The 14,109-nt window shown below is 47.6% G+C and overlaps 2 protein-coding genes across 2 annotated transcripts; one reads left to right on the top strand and one right to left on the bottom strand.

The window, feature by feature from the left end:
• Positions 1–2,876: 2,876 nt before the first annotated feature.
• Positions 2,877–9,190, bottom strand: BORCS6 (BLOC-1 related complex subunit 6). The gene has a single exon (XM_048494617.1). It carries the CDS (start codon positions 8,784–8,786, stop codon positions 8,319–8,321), a length of 468 nt encoding a protein of 155 aa, XP_048350574.1. The 5' UTR covers positions 8,787–9,190; the 3' UTR covers positions 2,877–8,318.
• On the top strand, positions 9,134–11,936 carry PNRC1 (proline rich nuclear receptor coactivator 1). Its single transcript, XM_048494605.1, has 2 exons — positions 9,134–9,779; positions 10,886–11,936. The coding sequence occupies exons 1-2, from the start codon at positions 9,360–9,362 to the stop codon at positions 11,327–11,329; spliced, it is 864 nt and encodes a 287-aa protein (XP_048350562.1). The 5' UTR covers positions 9,134–9,359; the 3' UTR covers positions 11,330–11,936.
• The last annotated feature ends 2,173 nt before the right edge of the window (positions 11,937–14,109 follow it).

Below are 14,109 nucleotides of genomic sequence, written 5' to 3'. Positions count from 1 at the left end.
TCAATATGAAAACATTTTTAACAGTTCCACATAGTTTTAACATGGTTGAAAAACAACCAAACAACACAGGCAATCCTTAAGTGCCCCATTTAACTTTGTCCAGAAGCAATCCTTATAATCCAGGGCATTTTCTCAAATGCCAAACAGTATTAAGATGGAAGGAGCTTGTGCTAAAGAAGAAATAAACCAGTTATTTAAAATATTTAAAAAATAAGGCCAGGGTTGATGGTGGAAAATAGAGTAAAAATATATTTCATTACTCAGTTGAAATGCTCAAAATTCCCTACACATTTCGCCAAGAGGCTTCTTCAGAGGAATCCGTTTCCCCTGAAGAAGCCTGTAATGGACTTGCCCCTCCCTGAAGGGCTGGTGTGTCTGAAAGGCCTAATGAAAGAGGCCTTAGTAACAGCCAGAGTTAAGGCAGCGGGCTCCACTATACTAAGGACCCCATTTGATTGGTCGAGCAAAGGCACAGTTGCCTATGGCCAGGGATAGGGGGAGCCAGAGTGCTGACAGTATAGACAGAGCAGAACCTGTCAGTAGATACACTCTCTCTGAAGAGATTTTGATACAGAGATCAGAAGGAGTCAAGATTGGGAGAGAGATTCAGGAAGAGCCACAGTTTGACAGAGAGCGGTCTGTCAGATCTGAACTGAAGGATTCTGTCTCAGCAGTGTTAGCTGACAGAAGTCCAGTTACTCTACAAGCTGTGGAGGCTTGTCAGAGAAAGGAGGCCCTGAGTTTGGTGGAAAGTGACACGCCAATCAGTGGCTTGACAGTAAACACTGTCCAGACCTAGAGTCTGCCCTACCCCTGTGTAACACCAGTCTGGGAAAAGCCCGATCCAGAGGCAGTGAGGCCAGTTTGGGATTAGTGTGAGGCTTTGTATGGCAGAATCTCACAGGGCAGAGAGAGAGAGAGAGAGAGAGAGAGAGAGAGAGAGAGAGAGAGAGTATTCAGTGGGTTGTGGATCAGAAAGGACTAGTGTCTGCCTGTGAAGAAAGTTAGAAGATCTAAAGCAAAATCATTCCTGAAGAGACACCTGCATGTGTCTGTGTGTGTGTGTGTGAAACCTAAGTAACATCTGAAGCTTTGTAACTTTTAAGTGAAAAGAAACTCTCTGAAACCATCAAGCGTTAGTACCTCTCTGAGCCAGTTTAAGAAGCCCTTCTTTTGTTTTTCAAATAAATTTAATTTGTTGTGTTCAAGTTACCCTCGTGCCAGCCTGCGTTTGTGTGTGAGAGGTTGAAGAGTGCCTGTCTGAGACTAGAATCCCAGCCAATTTTGAGTTCCCTCCATTTTTATATATGGGACTCTGAAGGACATTCCCCTCAGACCAAGAGCGAATGTGAGGTGGGATCCTTTATTATATTTGGCAGCCAGCAGCAGTTTTGGGATTCCTAGTTCCTTCTCTTTAATGGTGGCAGCAGAGTAAAAAGAAGATTCCTGAACACTAGCCTGGGATATTTTGGGTGGCCAAGGAAACCCCACTGGTCAGTTTAGTGGGAACCTTGTGGGAACACACGTCCCGTTACAATTGGTGGTAGAGGTGGATTAATATCTCTCTCCCTCGCCCTTGAATATAAGGACCCGGTTATAAAGCCCCTTGGCTAAACACATATAGAATTTCGGCTTTTTAAACTTAATAATGTGTGTGTATATATATATTTCTTCTATATCTATATTTCTTCATCAACAGAAGTGCTTAATAAATAGTGACTAATACATGATTTGGTATTGGCTAACTGGCAAATATTCCATCTGCTTTACCTGAGCTGATTGTGCATGCTGACACAATTGCTTGAACTGTAAGTGCTAGATAGTTGGGGAACTTCATTTCCAAGTTAAAAGGAATGAATGGATAAGCTGAAAGATGGTTGCATGATTAAATTAACAGCATATTGAAAAAGGAAACCTTTTAAAATACTGGTGCATGGAATTAAATGATTCAAAAGATAGAAAGATGAAAAGAAAATGTACAGAGGTAATTTACATAGTTGGTAATGGTAACATTTTAATATGAATATTTCACTCAAAATTTAGCTTATTATTAAGATGTATATACAATACTGATTACCATCTATATGTGTGTGTCTGTGAGAGAGGGAGTGGCCATTAGGGATGCAGTTCTGCTCTGACAAACTAAATTCACTGAATTCCTGAGTGGCCATTGCAGACAGAGAAGAATCAGCTTTGTGTTGTAATTGGCCAGAAAGCTTTGTAATCAGCTTTGTAATTGGCCAAAAAGCAGAGTTTTCTCTGTTGAAAGATGAAAGTAACATTAGCTTGCAGAGGTTGGCAGAGGAAGGGGGGTTCCCCAGGAACCCATGTGTATTTCATATGGATTACATCATCCTTTATCCATATCATATGAGGTGAGCAGCCCAATCCAAGGTTGAGGGGGAATCCCCTCTGGATGTGGCACAGGCTTATGCCAGAGGAAGTGCCCTCCCAAGGGCACTTACACAGACAGAGGGCATTTACATGCCAACCAGTCACTGCAGAGCCCTGGGATGCCAAGCCTTGGCACCCAGCTCTCCACCGGGGCTTTTCCACTGCCCTGAGCTGCTTCAGCATGATGGGGGCACCCAGCATGATGGAGCCGAACTTAGGCAGCTTCCACAGCCAATTTAGCCCCCATGTGCTGATGGAGCAGGGTTTGGACATGCATTGTTATTTTTGCAGCATATTTCTGCTTCCCCCTATGAGGAAGTTAAAAATAAGAATTTTTTTGTTTTACTTTTGGGGATTCCCATGCCATGGGAAAAACCCTTTGGAGCAGTGCTGTCCACGCCTGCATGACAGCTCTGGATTGGGCTGTAAGTCATTACTATTCTCACATACAATTCTCAAGAGCAAGTCTAGGCAGCAGCTGATTACTTTTCTCCCAACAACAGCCTTTAATTTATTGTTTCAAACAGCTCTACATAGGTAATTTAGGCTTGCAACATGTTTCCACTTGTCAAATAGTTACATCGCATCAAAATGCCATCTGATTCTCCATGTTATTTAATGTAATTACTAAAAACACAGGGTTTTTTTGCACTATACTCATGTTTAGGCATGAAATATGACAATAGTGAGCATCAAAAATTAGAGTTCATGAATTCAAGGAACAAAGTTTTACGATCACAGCAGAACAACATGATTCCAGGGTCAGAAAGACCATGAATAAAGTGAACAGTAGTGAGGAAATAGCCGAAATGTAAGCAGAACAACTATTCATACGCTTCTAAAATGGAATAAGTTCAGAGGTAGGAACTAAAATTTTCAAAAAGTTTAAAAGTCATGAAAAAATGGAAATATAGAAATATATGAAATACTTATTATCTTATCAAACCTAAACTAAATTTACTGTTTAAGAACATAAAATTATTTATGACTTAACATAGTCCATTGCAGCATCTGACATATTTATAAGTGGCTTAGTTTTCTATAAAACTAAGCAAAATTTAAAATATATGCAATATTTGAGAGAAATCTGCAAGCTGATGCACCCTATGCTATCTTAGCACATGTACCTTGCTATCTCCTTAGAGAGAGCTAAATTTTCAATTAAACTTTCAGGTTTCTTCTGTGGCTTGGTGGAGTTTCTGCCCCTCCTTCTTCAGATCTTTTTTTCCCACCTGCAAGGAAGGACAATAGGCTTCTTTATACCCAGTCTGTGGGTAACTGTGGTACAGTTGTTTGAGGGAGACATGAAAAGTCAACCACATCAAGTCAAAAAGACAACAGAAGGCATACAACTGTTGAGAAACAATGAAAACACTGAATGCTGCGCTCTTGAAAATTATGGCCCATTATGCATGGAATGCCTATCTTGGGGCTCTTAGCTGCACAGTGGGGCTGTAGATTGGTCTTTTTGCATTTCTCTGTTTACACACAAGGAAGCATTCCCTGCCTGCACCACAGCTTGCTTGTTGAAGTCACAACAGGTCTCCGCTTTTCCTGGTTCTCTTAACTCTGCCCATCAACTCCCTTTTAAAGGAACATATCACATCATACCCAGTAACTGCAAGATTGCTAGCTTTGTTAAAGCCCTTTAAATTGCAGTTATATCGATATTGTAGCTCCTTTCCAAAAATAACCCTGCCCCTGAAAAAAGAAGCAAAGCAAATGCCTGGACCACACTATGTTCTAGAACTGATCTCTCCCCACCCTCCCCACATATGCACACACATACATGCTGCTGCTGCTGCTGCTGCTGCGGGAGGAGAGAGAGTGAATTGTTATTAAATGGTTAGCACCTAATTCATCCTACAGACATTCCCCTCCCCAGTCTGTTGATAACTGCAGCAGCTCTGGAAGTAAGAGCACGGGAGAAATGGCTCATCCGCCATTTGGAGGTTTTCAAATGCAACAGAAGATGGCAATTTTGCAGTGATTTTGTTTATATCACTATATCAACATAATTAATAACAAAAATTGAAGTAATAGCAAAACTAAAAAGGAGGAAGGAGAGAGGTATACATGAGAATGTGATGGAGTGGGTGAGGCTGGTGATGGGCAGAGGAAAGATGTCCTGGGCAAAGCGATGCTCACTGGCAAATCTTCCCTGCTTTGGCAGCAAAGAAAATGAATGTCGCGCTGAAAGTGATGTCGCTTTGCATGGGATGAATGGAAACTGAAAGCAGGGATCAGGGAAATACATCCATACAAGAAATCTTGCTGCACCTTGTGCATAATGGGCTTCTAGCTGCAGAAATACATCTTGGATTTAAGAGCTGTTTATGTCAACAACATGCCTACCTTGTAAAAGCACTCACTATAAAAGAGAACATATTTCACAAGAGATTTTTTTTCAGTACTCCCCAAAATGTCTAATTTATCCATCAGAAAAATTGAACAGGGGGCTTGGAAAAAACAGCAAAAGGGTTTTTCCCAAAATTCTTCTTTTTACCCTGGACCTTCACAGCTCTAGTAGTAAGTGAAACTATGATACTCTGAAGTTAGCTGACCCAGGAGTAGTTATACTTGTGTTGTTTTTCTCCACTAGATCTCTAGTAATATATATGGGTTTATCTCATTCTCATCAGCTTATTCAGAAGCAGAGGCTAGTGCATCTGCCCATATATTCCTGCCCAGGCGCTGAGATCAGAGGATGCCCACCTACTGTCCTGCCCCCATCAGAGGCAAGGGGTAGGGGCATCTTAGAAGGCCTTCTCCACAGTGGCTCCTACACTGTGGAATGCCCTTCCTCTAGAAGTTTGCTGGCCACCAACTCTCTTGGAGTTGAGGCATCTGGCAAAGACCCTTCCTTTCCACCTGGGCATTTGGCTGCCTGCCCACCACTGAGAGGCCCCCCCAAGGACTCCGTTTTGTGGGTGGGTGGGGTGGGTGAGTTTAGATTGTGTCTGGGTTTTTAGAATGGGATTTTGTTGTGCTTTTTAAAAATGAGGTTTTACTGTATTTTTAGAATGGGTTTTTAGAATTAGGTTTTATTGTGTTTTATTGTATTTTACCATAATGATTTCAAAGTTGCATGTTTTATTGTAATCTGTCCTGAGACTAAAGTAAAGGGCAGGTAATAAATGTGAATGGAATGGAACGATGGGATTGGAATTTAAATACAGTTTTCCCTGGTACAGAAATAAAGACACAGTTATCCAAGTAACTTTGTGAACCTTTTGTAACAGCACTATCCGATCACTTCCCCTCTTGAATAATTCAGTCTTGCACAGTTTGTTAAAGCCAGGAAAGTGGAAGCCTTCTTGACCTCTTCAGACAGGCCATTCCACAAGGTGGGGACTACAACTGAGAAATTGTTGACTTTGCCCACTGACTAGTTGGTTTCAGTAGTTGTTTACAATATTTCAACTCCAGCGGGAGTTTTAATGATTTCTTAATAAGCTTGTTAATTTGATAAACTTAATAAGCTTAATAAGCTTGTTAATTCGATAAACGACTAAGGAAGTAAGTGGAGAAAACAGGCAGTATGTAACTTGGCGCAAAGTTAATCCAACACCACACCTACCCAGTCCAACAAGAAAAGATAAAGCAGTAAGGATCTTTTTCAGAGGCAAAGAAAATGCAAAAGAACACTGTGAGCTCAACTCTTTCTCTCTGCCACTAACAGGTGGCAAAAAGGCACCATATATAGACATATACATCTATCTTTTAAATTCAAAACACAGCATTTGTAAGATCTAATTTAAAATATATATATAACCAACTTATAGCAGAGAACATAAAATCAGTTGGCTACCAGATCCCCAATCTACAGACTGGGAACTAAAAGATCCTTAGTAGAACAGTTATTATCATAAATTTTCACAAATACCAAATGAATGCTCCACTGCCTCTAGATAAATTACAAAGGCCAATGCATCAGAATTCATCTGAGGCAAAATACCATACTTGAAGCAAACACTCATCAAAAGCACATCCATAAAAAAGTTGATTTAATTTACCATCAACTGGCTAAGTACTGGTGAATATAAGGATTTTTAATCTACTGTATTAGAATACTAGTTACTACCAAATTATAGACAATAAAAGTTGCCTGGTCTTAAAGGTCTTAAAGTAAAGACAAAGTCAGAAATGTTCACTCATATCACTTAAAATATGAAAACAAATTTAAAGTGCTATTAATTTAACAACTGAGTACAAAGCTTTCCCTAAATTAAATTTTCTTTTAAAATGTGTGTGTGTACACACACACATATATATGTTGTATTTTAATCTTTATAAATCTTTGTACATTGTACATCTTTGACATAAAATGAAAGTGTATGCAAAAAAACTACGTGGCTGATGATAAAGGAATTAATGTATAAATGCTTAAAATTGTCATTAAGAATTTTTCCTTCACAGGGCTTGTGGAAATAATTATAAACATACACCACAATCTGGCTTAAACAGAGCATTTTTGCCTCATTAATTTCAAGAGCACATTCCAAGGACACATTAAGTACATGCTCAGATACCACACTAAACTCAACTTATTTAACTTCCTAATTGTTTTAAACAATGCAAAAGCCAATCATAGCCAGACTGCTTTATGTTATAAAAATCAGTCTGTTACTATAAAAATGACATCATTATAATAATTAAACTCTGCCTCCAATAGTAGTGAAACTGCATTTAGGCTCTGGGTCTACAAAATGCATGGCTCATTATAGCATATTAATCCAAATTACATCTTTTCCTCTTCAAGGATAGATTCTACAGTTATGAACATTATCACCAGGGATGGAAAACTCCCATGCTCAGTTTGCCTGTGCACCAGACGTTTGATGCTAGCAGACAGAAATATTTTCCAGTTCCATGTACTGTTAGTGCCTAGGAATTAAATATTTTCTGAGTTTGGGTGTGCTGTGGATTTAATTATATCAGTTAGTGTGGCAATAAAGGCTTCAAGAAGAACTAATCAAAAATAGGAATTTGCAAAAAACCAATGAAATATTTAAATAGGTAGTTTTGATACATTAAAGAAATGCACAAGCAGAACTTTTGAACAAGGTCTGTGGTGCAGGCAAGTTTTCCAGTTTCAGTTAGAAAAACTTAATCATTACTATATTCACACTAACTCCCATTACTGAAGTGTCACCAGCTGCCATATATTTAAATCCAAGTATTACAGCTTGGCTGATTTATGAATCACATTTTGCCTAAACACATTTTGCTTATTCCTAACCCTATACAACTTTAAAACACATTTTGCTTATTCCTAACCCTATACAACTTTAAGTTCAAAATTCAACCTAATGTTCTCTAGGATGAAAGGATACTGGACATGATTTGGGGATTTCCATTTCAGTTGATAAGCAATAAACTCTTATTTACAATAAATACCAATGCTAATTATCCTCAGTATAACCCTCACACTTATCTATGTACTTATCAAACACCTTGCAAAAGTCCATGTGTGAGCTGCAGCACAGGATTTTAAAACCCGTTCCCCTCCCAATGAATCTATCACCCATGATCATCCATCAAGAATTTAGACATCTGAGCTGTGGAGGCTATTTGCACTATGACGGTATGGGAAGGTGTCACACAAGGGCCTTAAGAAAATTAGTTCCACAAGCTACTTTTGCAGGTAAGGAGATTTGTGTTAGGAGTCCAAGCCAAACACTGCTGTCAGAGGAAAGGCTAATGGAAGATAAAGCCTGCTTTATTAAAGTGACCAATTTGTTTTACACACACTTTAAAAAAAATGGTCAGGGACGGCATCCTGAGATCATCACAGAAAAGAGCAGAGTGCTTTGAAGGACAAGCAATTTGTGTCTTGGAGAAGCAGCTGCCGGTCACGGACCAGCCTCCTGCTTTCTGAAGCATCCAAGTTCCGAAAGGACTCGATGGAGACCGCAACGCGGCTACTTGCAGAGGCCTTCGAGTCTCTCCAGCAGGCGCTTCAGATCCCGGATGCGCCTGGCCAGGTCCGGCACGGGCTTCAGCTCCCGGTCCAGCTCTTCGCATCGAGCCATCAGCGTGTACATGGAGCGGATGCTCGTGTCCGCGGCCTCGCCTAAGCTCTCCACTCCATCCCGGTAGGTCTGGATACAGCCCACGCTGAGAGCTGTCGCGGCCTGCAAGCGGCCGTGCATGTCCCGCAACAGCTCGTCCACCTGCGCGGCGACTTGAACCGCAAGGGCCGCCAAGTCCTGCACCGCCTGCGGATCGACGGCCGGGATCAGGCAGCTGGACGGGGCGCGTCGCCGTATCTGCTGCGGGCTGCCGGCCGCGAAGGGGCCGTCCCGGCGCGTCGTACCCTCGAGGACCGGAGCCACTGACGGCTCTTCGGCGAAGCTCGCGGCCGCCATTACGGCCGCGGCCTCAGTCATGCTCAGCTAAGGGACCAGCTGCAGCCTCTTGTGCGCGGCTCGTTCAAGAGATGGCCGCCCCCCTTGTGGCGCCTCTCGGGTTAGCTCGGCAGCAGAACTTAAGGAGAAGCAGCAAGAACTAACGTCCCTATTTCGACAGTTCCTTAGGATGGTCTCCGTCCCGCCCTCCCCCCAGCAGTTGAGGGAGGAGAAATGAGGGCGTGCGCGAGCTGTATTTGTGTCAGCATCGATTGGGCGAGCCAGAGCAATCAAGGCGCCAGGTCAGAATTGAGTGGATAGCTCAAGGAAAAGGCGGGTCTCTGTGAGACCTCTCGGGGCTGACTGGTAGCTCAGAGAAGGGGGAGGGGCCTCGTCGGTAACAACAGTGGGGCGTTGTGGCGATTCTTCTCACTCCCCGCCATGTTCTCCTAGCAGCGGATCTGATCGTCCGACCATCATCGCAGTCCCGTCAACTGCAAGCGGACGCTCCGCAGTCACATCCCTGAAACCCTGGCTGTTTTTGCTTAGCCCACCGACCCCACTTTTTTCACCTCTTCGCCCTGCTTGCCAAGACGTGATTCCTAACCCTTCGCTATGGTTACGACCACGGCGCCTTCACCCTTCCTAGCCCGGATCTCGGCCGGCACCGAGGACCCCCGGCGGTTGTCCACATCCCTACTCCAGCAACTGATGCGGGCGGACTCCAGCGGGGAAGGCCACCAACCCAGTGGCTGTCTGGTGGGACCGGGGGGCAGCCCCAGGCCGGCGCTGAAGAGAGTGAGGAGAAGGAAAGGGAAAATACGGTCCACCCCCGCCAGCCTCTCCCAGAGCCGCTACCAACAACATCAGCAACATCGCGCTGGCCTGGGGCGTAGGAATACCGCGCAGGGGGCGCGCAGCCCCTACGACATCCTTACGGCTTTGTCAAAGCCTGATCTCGAAACGGTTCCGACTGAGGACGCTCTGAGGCCTTCCCCGGGATCGGCCCCTGTCAGCAAACCTCTCCGGAAAGAGGTGAGGAAAAAGGGGCGGGGACCTGGCCGAGGAAGCCAGCGGTTGTTTCCCTTATTGCGGGGGGGGGGGAGAAGTTTCCGTTACGTCCGTTGTCTTGCCTGAAAGCGGACGGAGTAAGATTCCATGCGCGCTGATAGGCTGACAGGCTCCACCAATGAGGTTCTGCGGTTGCGCCCAGCAACAGCCAGATTTAGGCCGAGGGCTACAGTGCGGGGGAAGAGACGTGACGGCGCCGCCGCCTCCAATGGACGGGGTGGGGGGGGGGGGGCCACTGGCGCCGGTGGGGTTTCCTTTGGGACGGATGTTACCGACTACGGAGTAAGGTGATCAGCAACATCTAGAATGACGACGGAGGGATGCATTCATGTGTTGGCTGATCAAGTTGTCGGGAGTTTCCTGGTTGCTTGAGATGAAATGGCTTATTTAACGACTTTTTAACGATTCCCCATCTGGAATACGATTGTTTTCGTGCCAGAGAGTGCTGAAGTGTTGTTCACGGAAACCACCAGTCACTTGTTTTAGGGAAATCCCAATAGGATCCCTCTGGATTTAAGTTAACTGCTCCAAAATGTGTGGCTTTCCAGTGATTTACAAAATGTCCCTACTCCAGTTGTTTATAAATTGCATAGCCTGGTAGAGAGATCCTGAATTATATCTGTTCGAATCTACATGCCCTTGGTCGTTCAGAAATCTGTTTCAGGTATTAAATGAATGTGTTCTATTCACTGAGCTAGATAGGCCAGAGATCTGACAGTCGAAGGCAGTTTCCCTGTACAGACTTAATAATGTGATTTTAAATACGCAAGGCCCATCTCCAAATAAATCTTGGGATTCCCACCATAGTTCTGAGTTACTGATGTTAAGAGGAAAACTAATGTTTAGGGGATTCGTTGTAAAGAATGGAGTGTAAGCTTCCTCTAGAATTGTAGATAGTGATTTGTGCGTACTTCTCTAAATAAGAGTCGTTTTAAATATAGTCTGAAAAGAGTTGAGTTTTTTGCAATTTTTTGTAGGCTTCACTGTTAATGGGACTGAGGAGGATGAAGGTCTGAGATTCTAGGTACAGCAGTAGGTCATGTATTTATGATATCTCGTTATTTTTACAGTTTTTGAAAAACAAGATGGGAAAATCTGAGAAGACTGCCATTTCATACAACCAGTCTGTTCATAGTCTACACCTTTGTGAACAATCAAAAGTTAACAGACAGAGGAGCAAATGTAATATTCAACTAAACAAGATTCCACCTTCCAAAAAAAGTGAAAATAACTTTTGGCAAGAGTCAATGTCACCTGAGCTCATTAAAAAGCAGGAGAAAAAAACTGTGAAAGACACAGAAAACTGCAGAAACATGAAATCAAGGAAACCCATCTTTCTGACTGACGCTAACCAAAAAGAAAATTATGCTGGGGCAAAATTTAGTGAACCTCCTTCACCCAGTGTCCTCCCAAAGCCTCCTAGTCATTGGGTAGGAAGCACTGTCCAATATTCTGACCAAAATAGGGAGATGATGGCAGTCCATCTAAAAACTCTCTTGAAAGTTCAAGCGTAGCATATGAATAACCAAGAACCTACTAAAGATTTGAAACCTGCCTTGTTGCAACATGAAGTGCAAAAGACTGTCAAGTCTTGAAATCACAAACTTGTACTCTATTTTTTATGGTTGTGTAAATATTGTATATCATGTAATGTGTATATTCATATTTTGAGGTACATTTTAGTTTTGTTATGAAATGATGTATTTTACACTGCCCATGTGACAGATGATTTTGTATATAGTAATGAACAACTTGTAATGTGTGTTTAAACACATGAAAGACTTGACAATGCTTGCACAAGGTAATGAGATTTGAAAAAGGAGAAAAACTCATCTCAAGGTTCATATGACAATGTGAAAACAAATTACTAAGGCACTACTGAAAAGTTTCACAGTCTGTGGCACAGTACTTCACTGAAGGTTTCATGAAAATGTGAACTTTTGGAACAGTATTTGGAGTTAAATTCAATTATTTCTTTAAAGACACATTTGGAATTTGAGTTAAATAATCCAGTAATTCAACATAGCTGATTCTCTAAAAGAGAGGAGCTGTGTTTTTTGCCCAGAGAGAATTGGTCATTTTAAAAAATGAATTAAATAAAACAATTTGGCCTCCCCCTTATGCTGTTGGTATTTGTGTGGTTTTATCTATATTGCTGAGGTGGGGAAGTAATTCACCCCTGTATTACTGGGCTGTGCTTCTGGTGTGGATTCTATCTTTCAGATATTGCAGGTATTTTTAAATGTTCATTAAGCCCTTCTCAACAAATCTTGACAAATTAGGTGAATGTGATATGGGACAACTGTTAAGTTCTTAGTTACGTAAATTTAATTTGAGTATCTATCGGGTTTTAACATATTTCTCCAGGAAACTTGGTCCCCCACCCCAATCTACTTATCAGGGTTTAATGCATACTTACTTCCTGCCTTCAAATCTTATATGAAAGGGCGGCATAAATCTGGCCTTGCCATCTTGACAGCTGCAAATCTTGGTGCAGTCATCAAAGAACTTACCCCATATGAGCATTGGGCTCAGGCACTGTTTCTCACTGGCATTACACCCTCCTTCCTAATGGTCAATATTTACCTTCCTCCGTGTTTACAGACCTCAAAAGGGGACCAATTGTGGCTTGACCTTCACAACTATCTGCCAGACTCATCAGCCTGACATGGTGATTCTAGCTGGCAATTTTAATGGTAGAATCTGCAAGGATGAGTATAACTTCCAGTCCTCGATGGCTTAGACCAGGGGTCCCCAAACTTTTTAAACAGGGGGCCAGTTCACTGTCCCTCAGACTGTTGGAGGGCCGGACTAAAAAAAACTATGAACAAATTCCTATGCACAAATGATTGTAAAATGTTTGATTTCACCTTTCAGCCTTTCTGTCATGGTCTATTTTGGGGGGGGTGGGGGGGGGGGGGGGTGGGGGGGGGGGGGGGTGGGGGGGGGGGGGGGTGGGGGGGGGGGGGGGTGGGGGGGGGGGGGGGTGGGGGGGGGGGGGGGTGGGGGGGGGGGGGGGTGGGGGGGGGGGGGGGTGGGGGGGGGGGGGGGTGGGGGGGGGGGGGGGTGGGGGGGGGGGGGGGTGGGGGGGGGGGGGGGTGGGGGGGGGGGGGGGTGGGGGGGGGGGGGGGTGGGGGGGGGGGGGGGTGGGGGGGGGGGGGGGTGGGGGGGGGGGGGGGTGGGGGGGGGGGGGGGTGGGGGGGGGGGGGGGTGGGGGGGGGGGGGGGTGGGGGGGGGGGGGGGTGGGGGGGGGGGGGGGTGGGGGGGGGGGGGGGTGGGGGGGGGGGGGGGTGGGGGGGGGGGGGGGTGGGGGGGGGGGGGGGTGGGGGGGGGGGGGGGTGGGGGGGGGGGGGGGTGGGGGGGGGGGGGGGTGGGGGGGGGGGGGGGTGGGGGGGGGGGGGGGTGGGGGGGGGGGGGGGTGGGGGGGGGGGGGGGTGGGGGGGGGGGGGGGTGGGGGGGGGGGGGGGTGGGGGGGGGGGGGGGTGGGGGGGGGGGGGGGTGGGGGGGGGGGGGGGTGGGGGGGGGGGGGGGTGGGGGGGGGGGGGGGTGGGGGGGGGGGGGGGTGGGGGGGGGGGGGGGTGGGGGGGGGGGGGGGTGGGGGGGGGGGGGGGTGGGGGGGGGGGGGGGTGGGGGGGGGGGGGGGTGGGGGGGGGGGGGGGTGGGGGGGGGGGGGGGTGGGGGGGGGGGGGGGTGGGGGGGGGGGGGGGTGGGGGGGGGGGGGGGTGGGGGGGGGGGGGGGTGGGGGGGGGGGGGGGTGGGGGGGGGGGGGGGTGGGGGGGGGGGGGGGTGGGGGGGGGGGGGGGTGGGGGGGGGGGGGGGTGGGGGGGGGGGGGGGTGGGGGGGGGGGGGGGTGGGGGGGGGGGGGGGTGGGGGGGGGGGGGGGTGGGGGGGGGGGGGGGTGGGGGGGGGGGGGGGTGGGGGGGGGGGGGGGTGGGGGGGGGGGGGGGTGGGGGGGGGGGGGGGTGGGGGGGGGGGGGGGTGGGGGGGGGGGGGGGTGGGGGGGGGGGGGGGTGGGGGGGGGGGGGGGTGGGGGGGGGGGGGGGTGGGGGGGGGGGGGGGTGGGGGGGGGGGGGGGTGGGGGGGGGGGGGGGTGGGGGGGGGGGGGGGTGGGGGGGGGGGGGGGTGGGGGGGGGGGGGGGTGGGGGGGGGGGGGGGTGGGGGGGGGGGGGGGTGGGGGGGGGGGGGGGTGGGGGGGGGGGGGGGTGGGGGGGGGGGGGGGTGGGGGGGGGGGGGGGTGGGGGGGGGGGGGGGTGGGGGGGGGGGGGGGTGGGGGGGGGGGGGGGTGGGGGGGGGG

This window comes from Sphaerodactylus townsendi, linkage group LG01 (assembly GCF_021028975.2).
Source record: "Sphaerodactylus townsendi isolate TG3544 linkage group LG01, MPM_Stown_v2.3, whole genome shotgun sequence".
NCBI classification, from domain to species: Eukaryota; Metazoa; Chordata; class Lepidosauria; order Squamata; family Sphaerodactylidae; genus Sphaerodactylus; species Sphaerodactylus townsendi.
This window is presented reverse-complemented; position numbering and strand designations above follow the sequence as displayed.

Coding starts and splice junctions, on each gene's coding strand:
- PNRC1 (XM_048494605.1), top strand. CDS start 9,360: ATGGTTACGACCACGGCGCCTTCACCCTTCCTAGCCCGGATCTCGGCC. Junction 9,780..10,885: donor GCAAACCTCTCCGGAAAGAG/GTGAGGAAAAAG, acceptor TTATTTTTACAG/TTTTTGAAAAACAAGATGGG.
- BORCS6 (XM_048494617.1), bottom strand. CDS start 8,786: ATGACTGAGGCCGCGGCCGTAATGGCGGCCGCGAGCTTCGCCGAAGAG.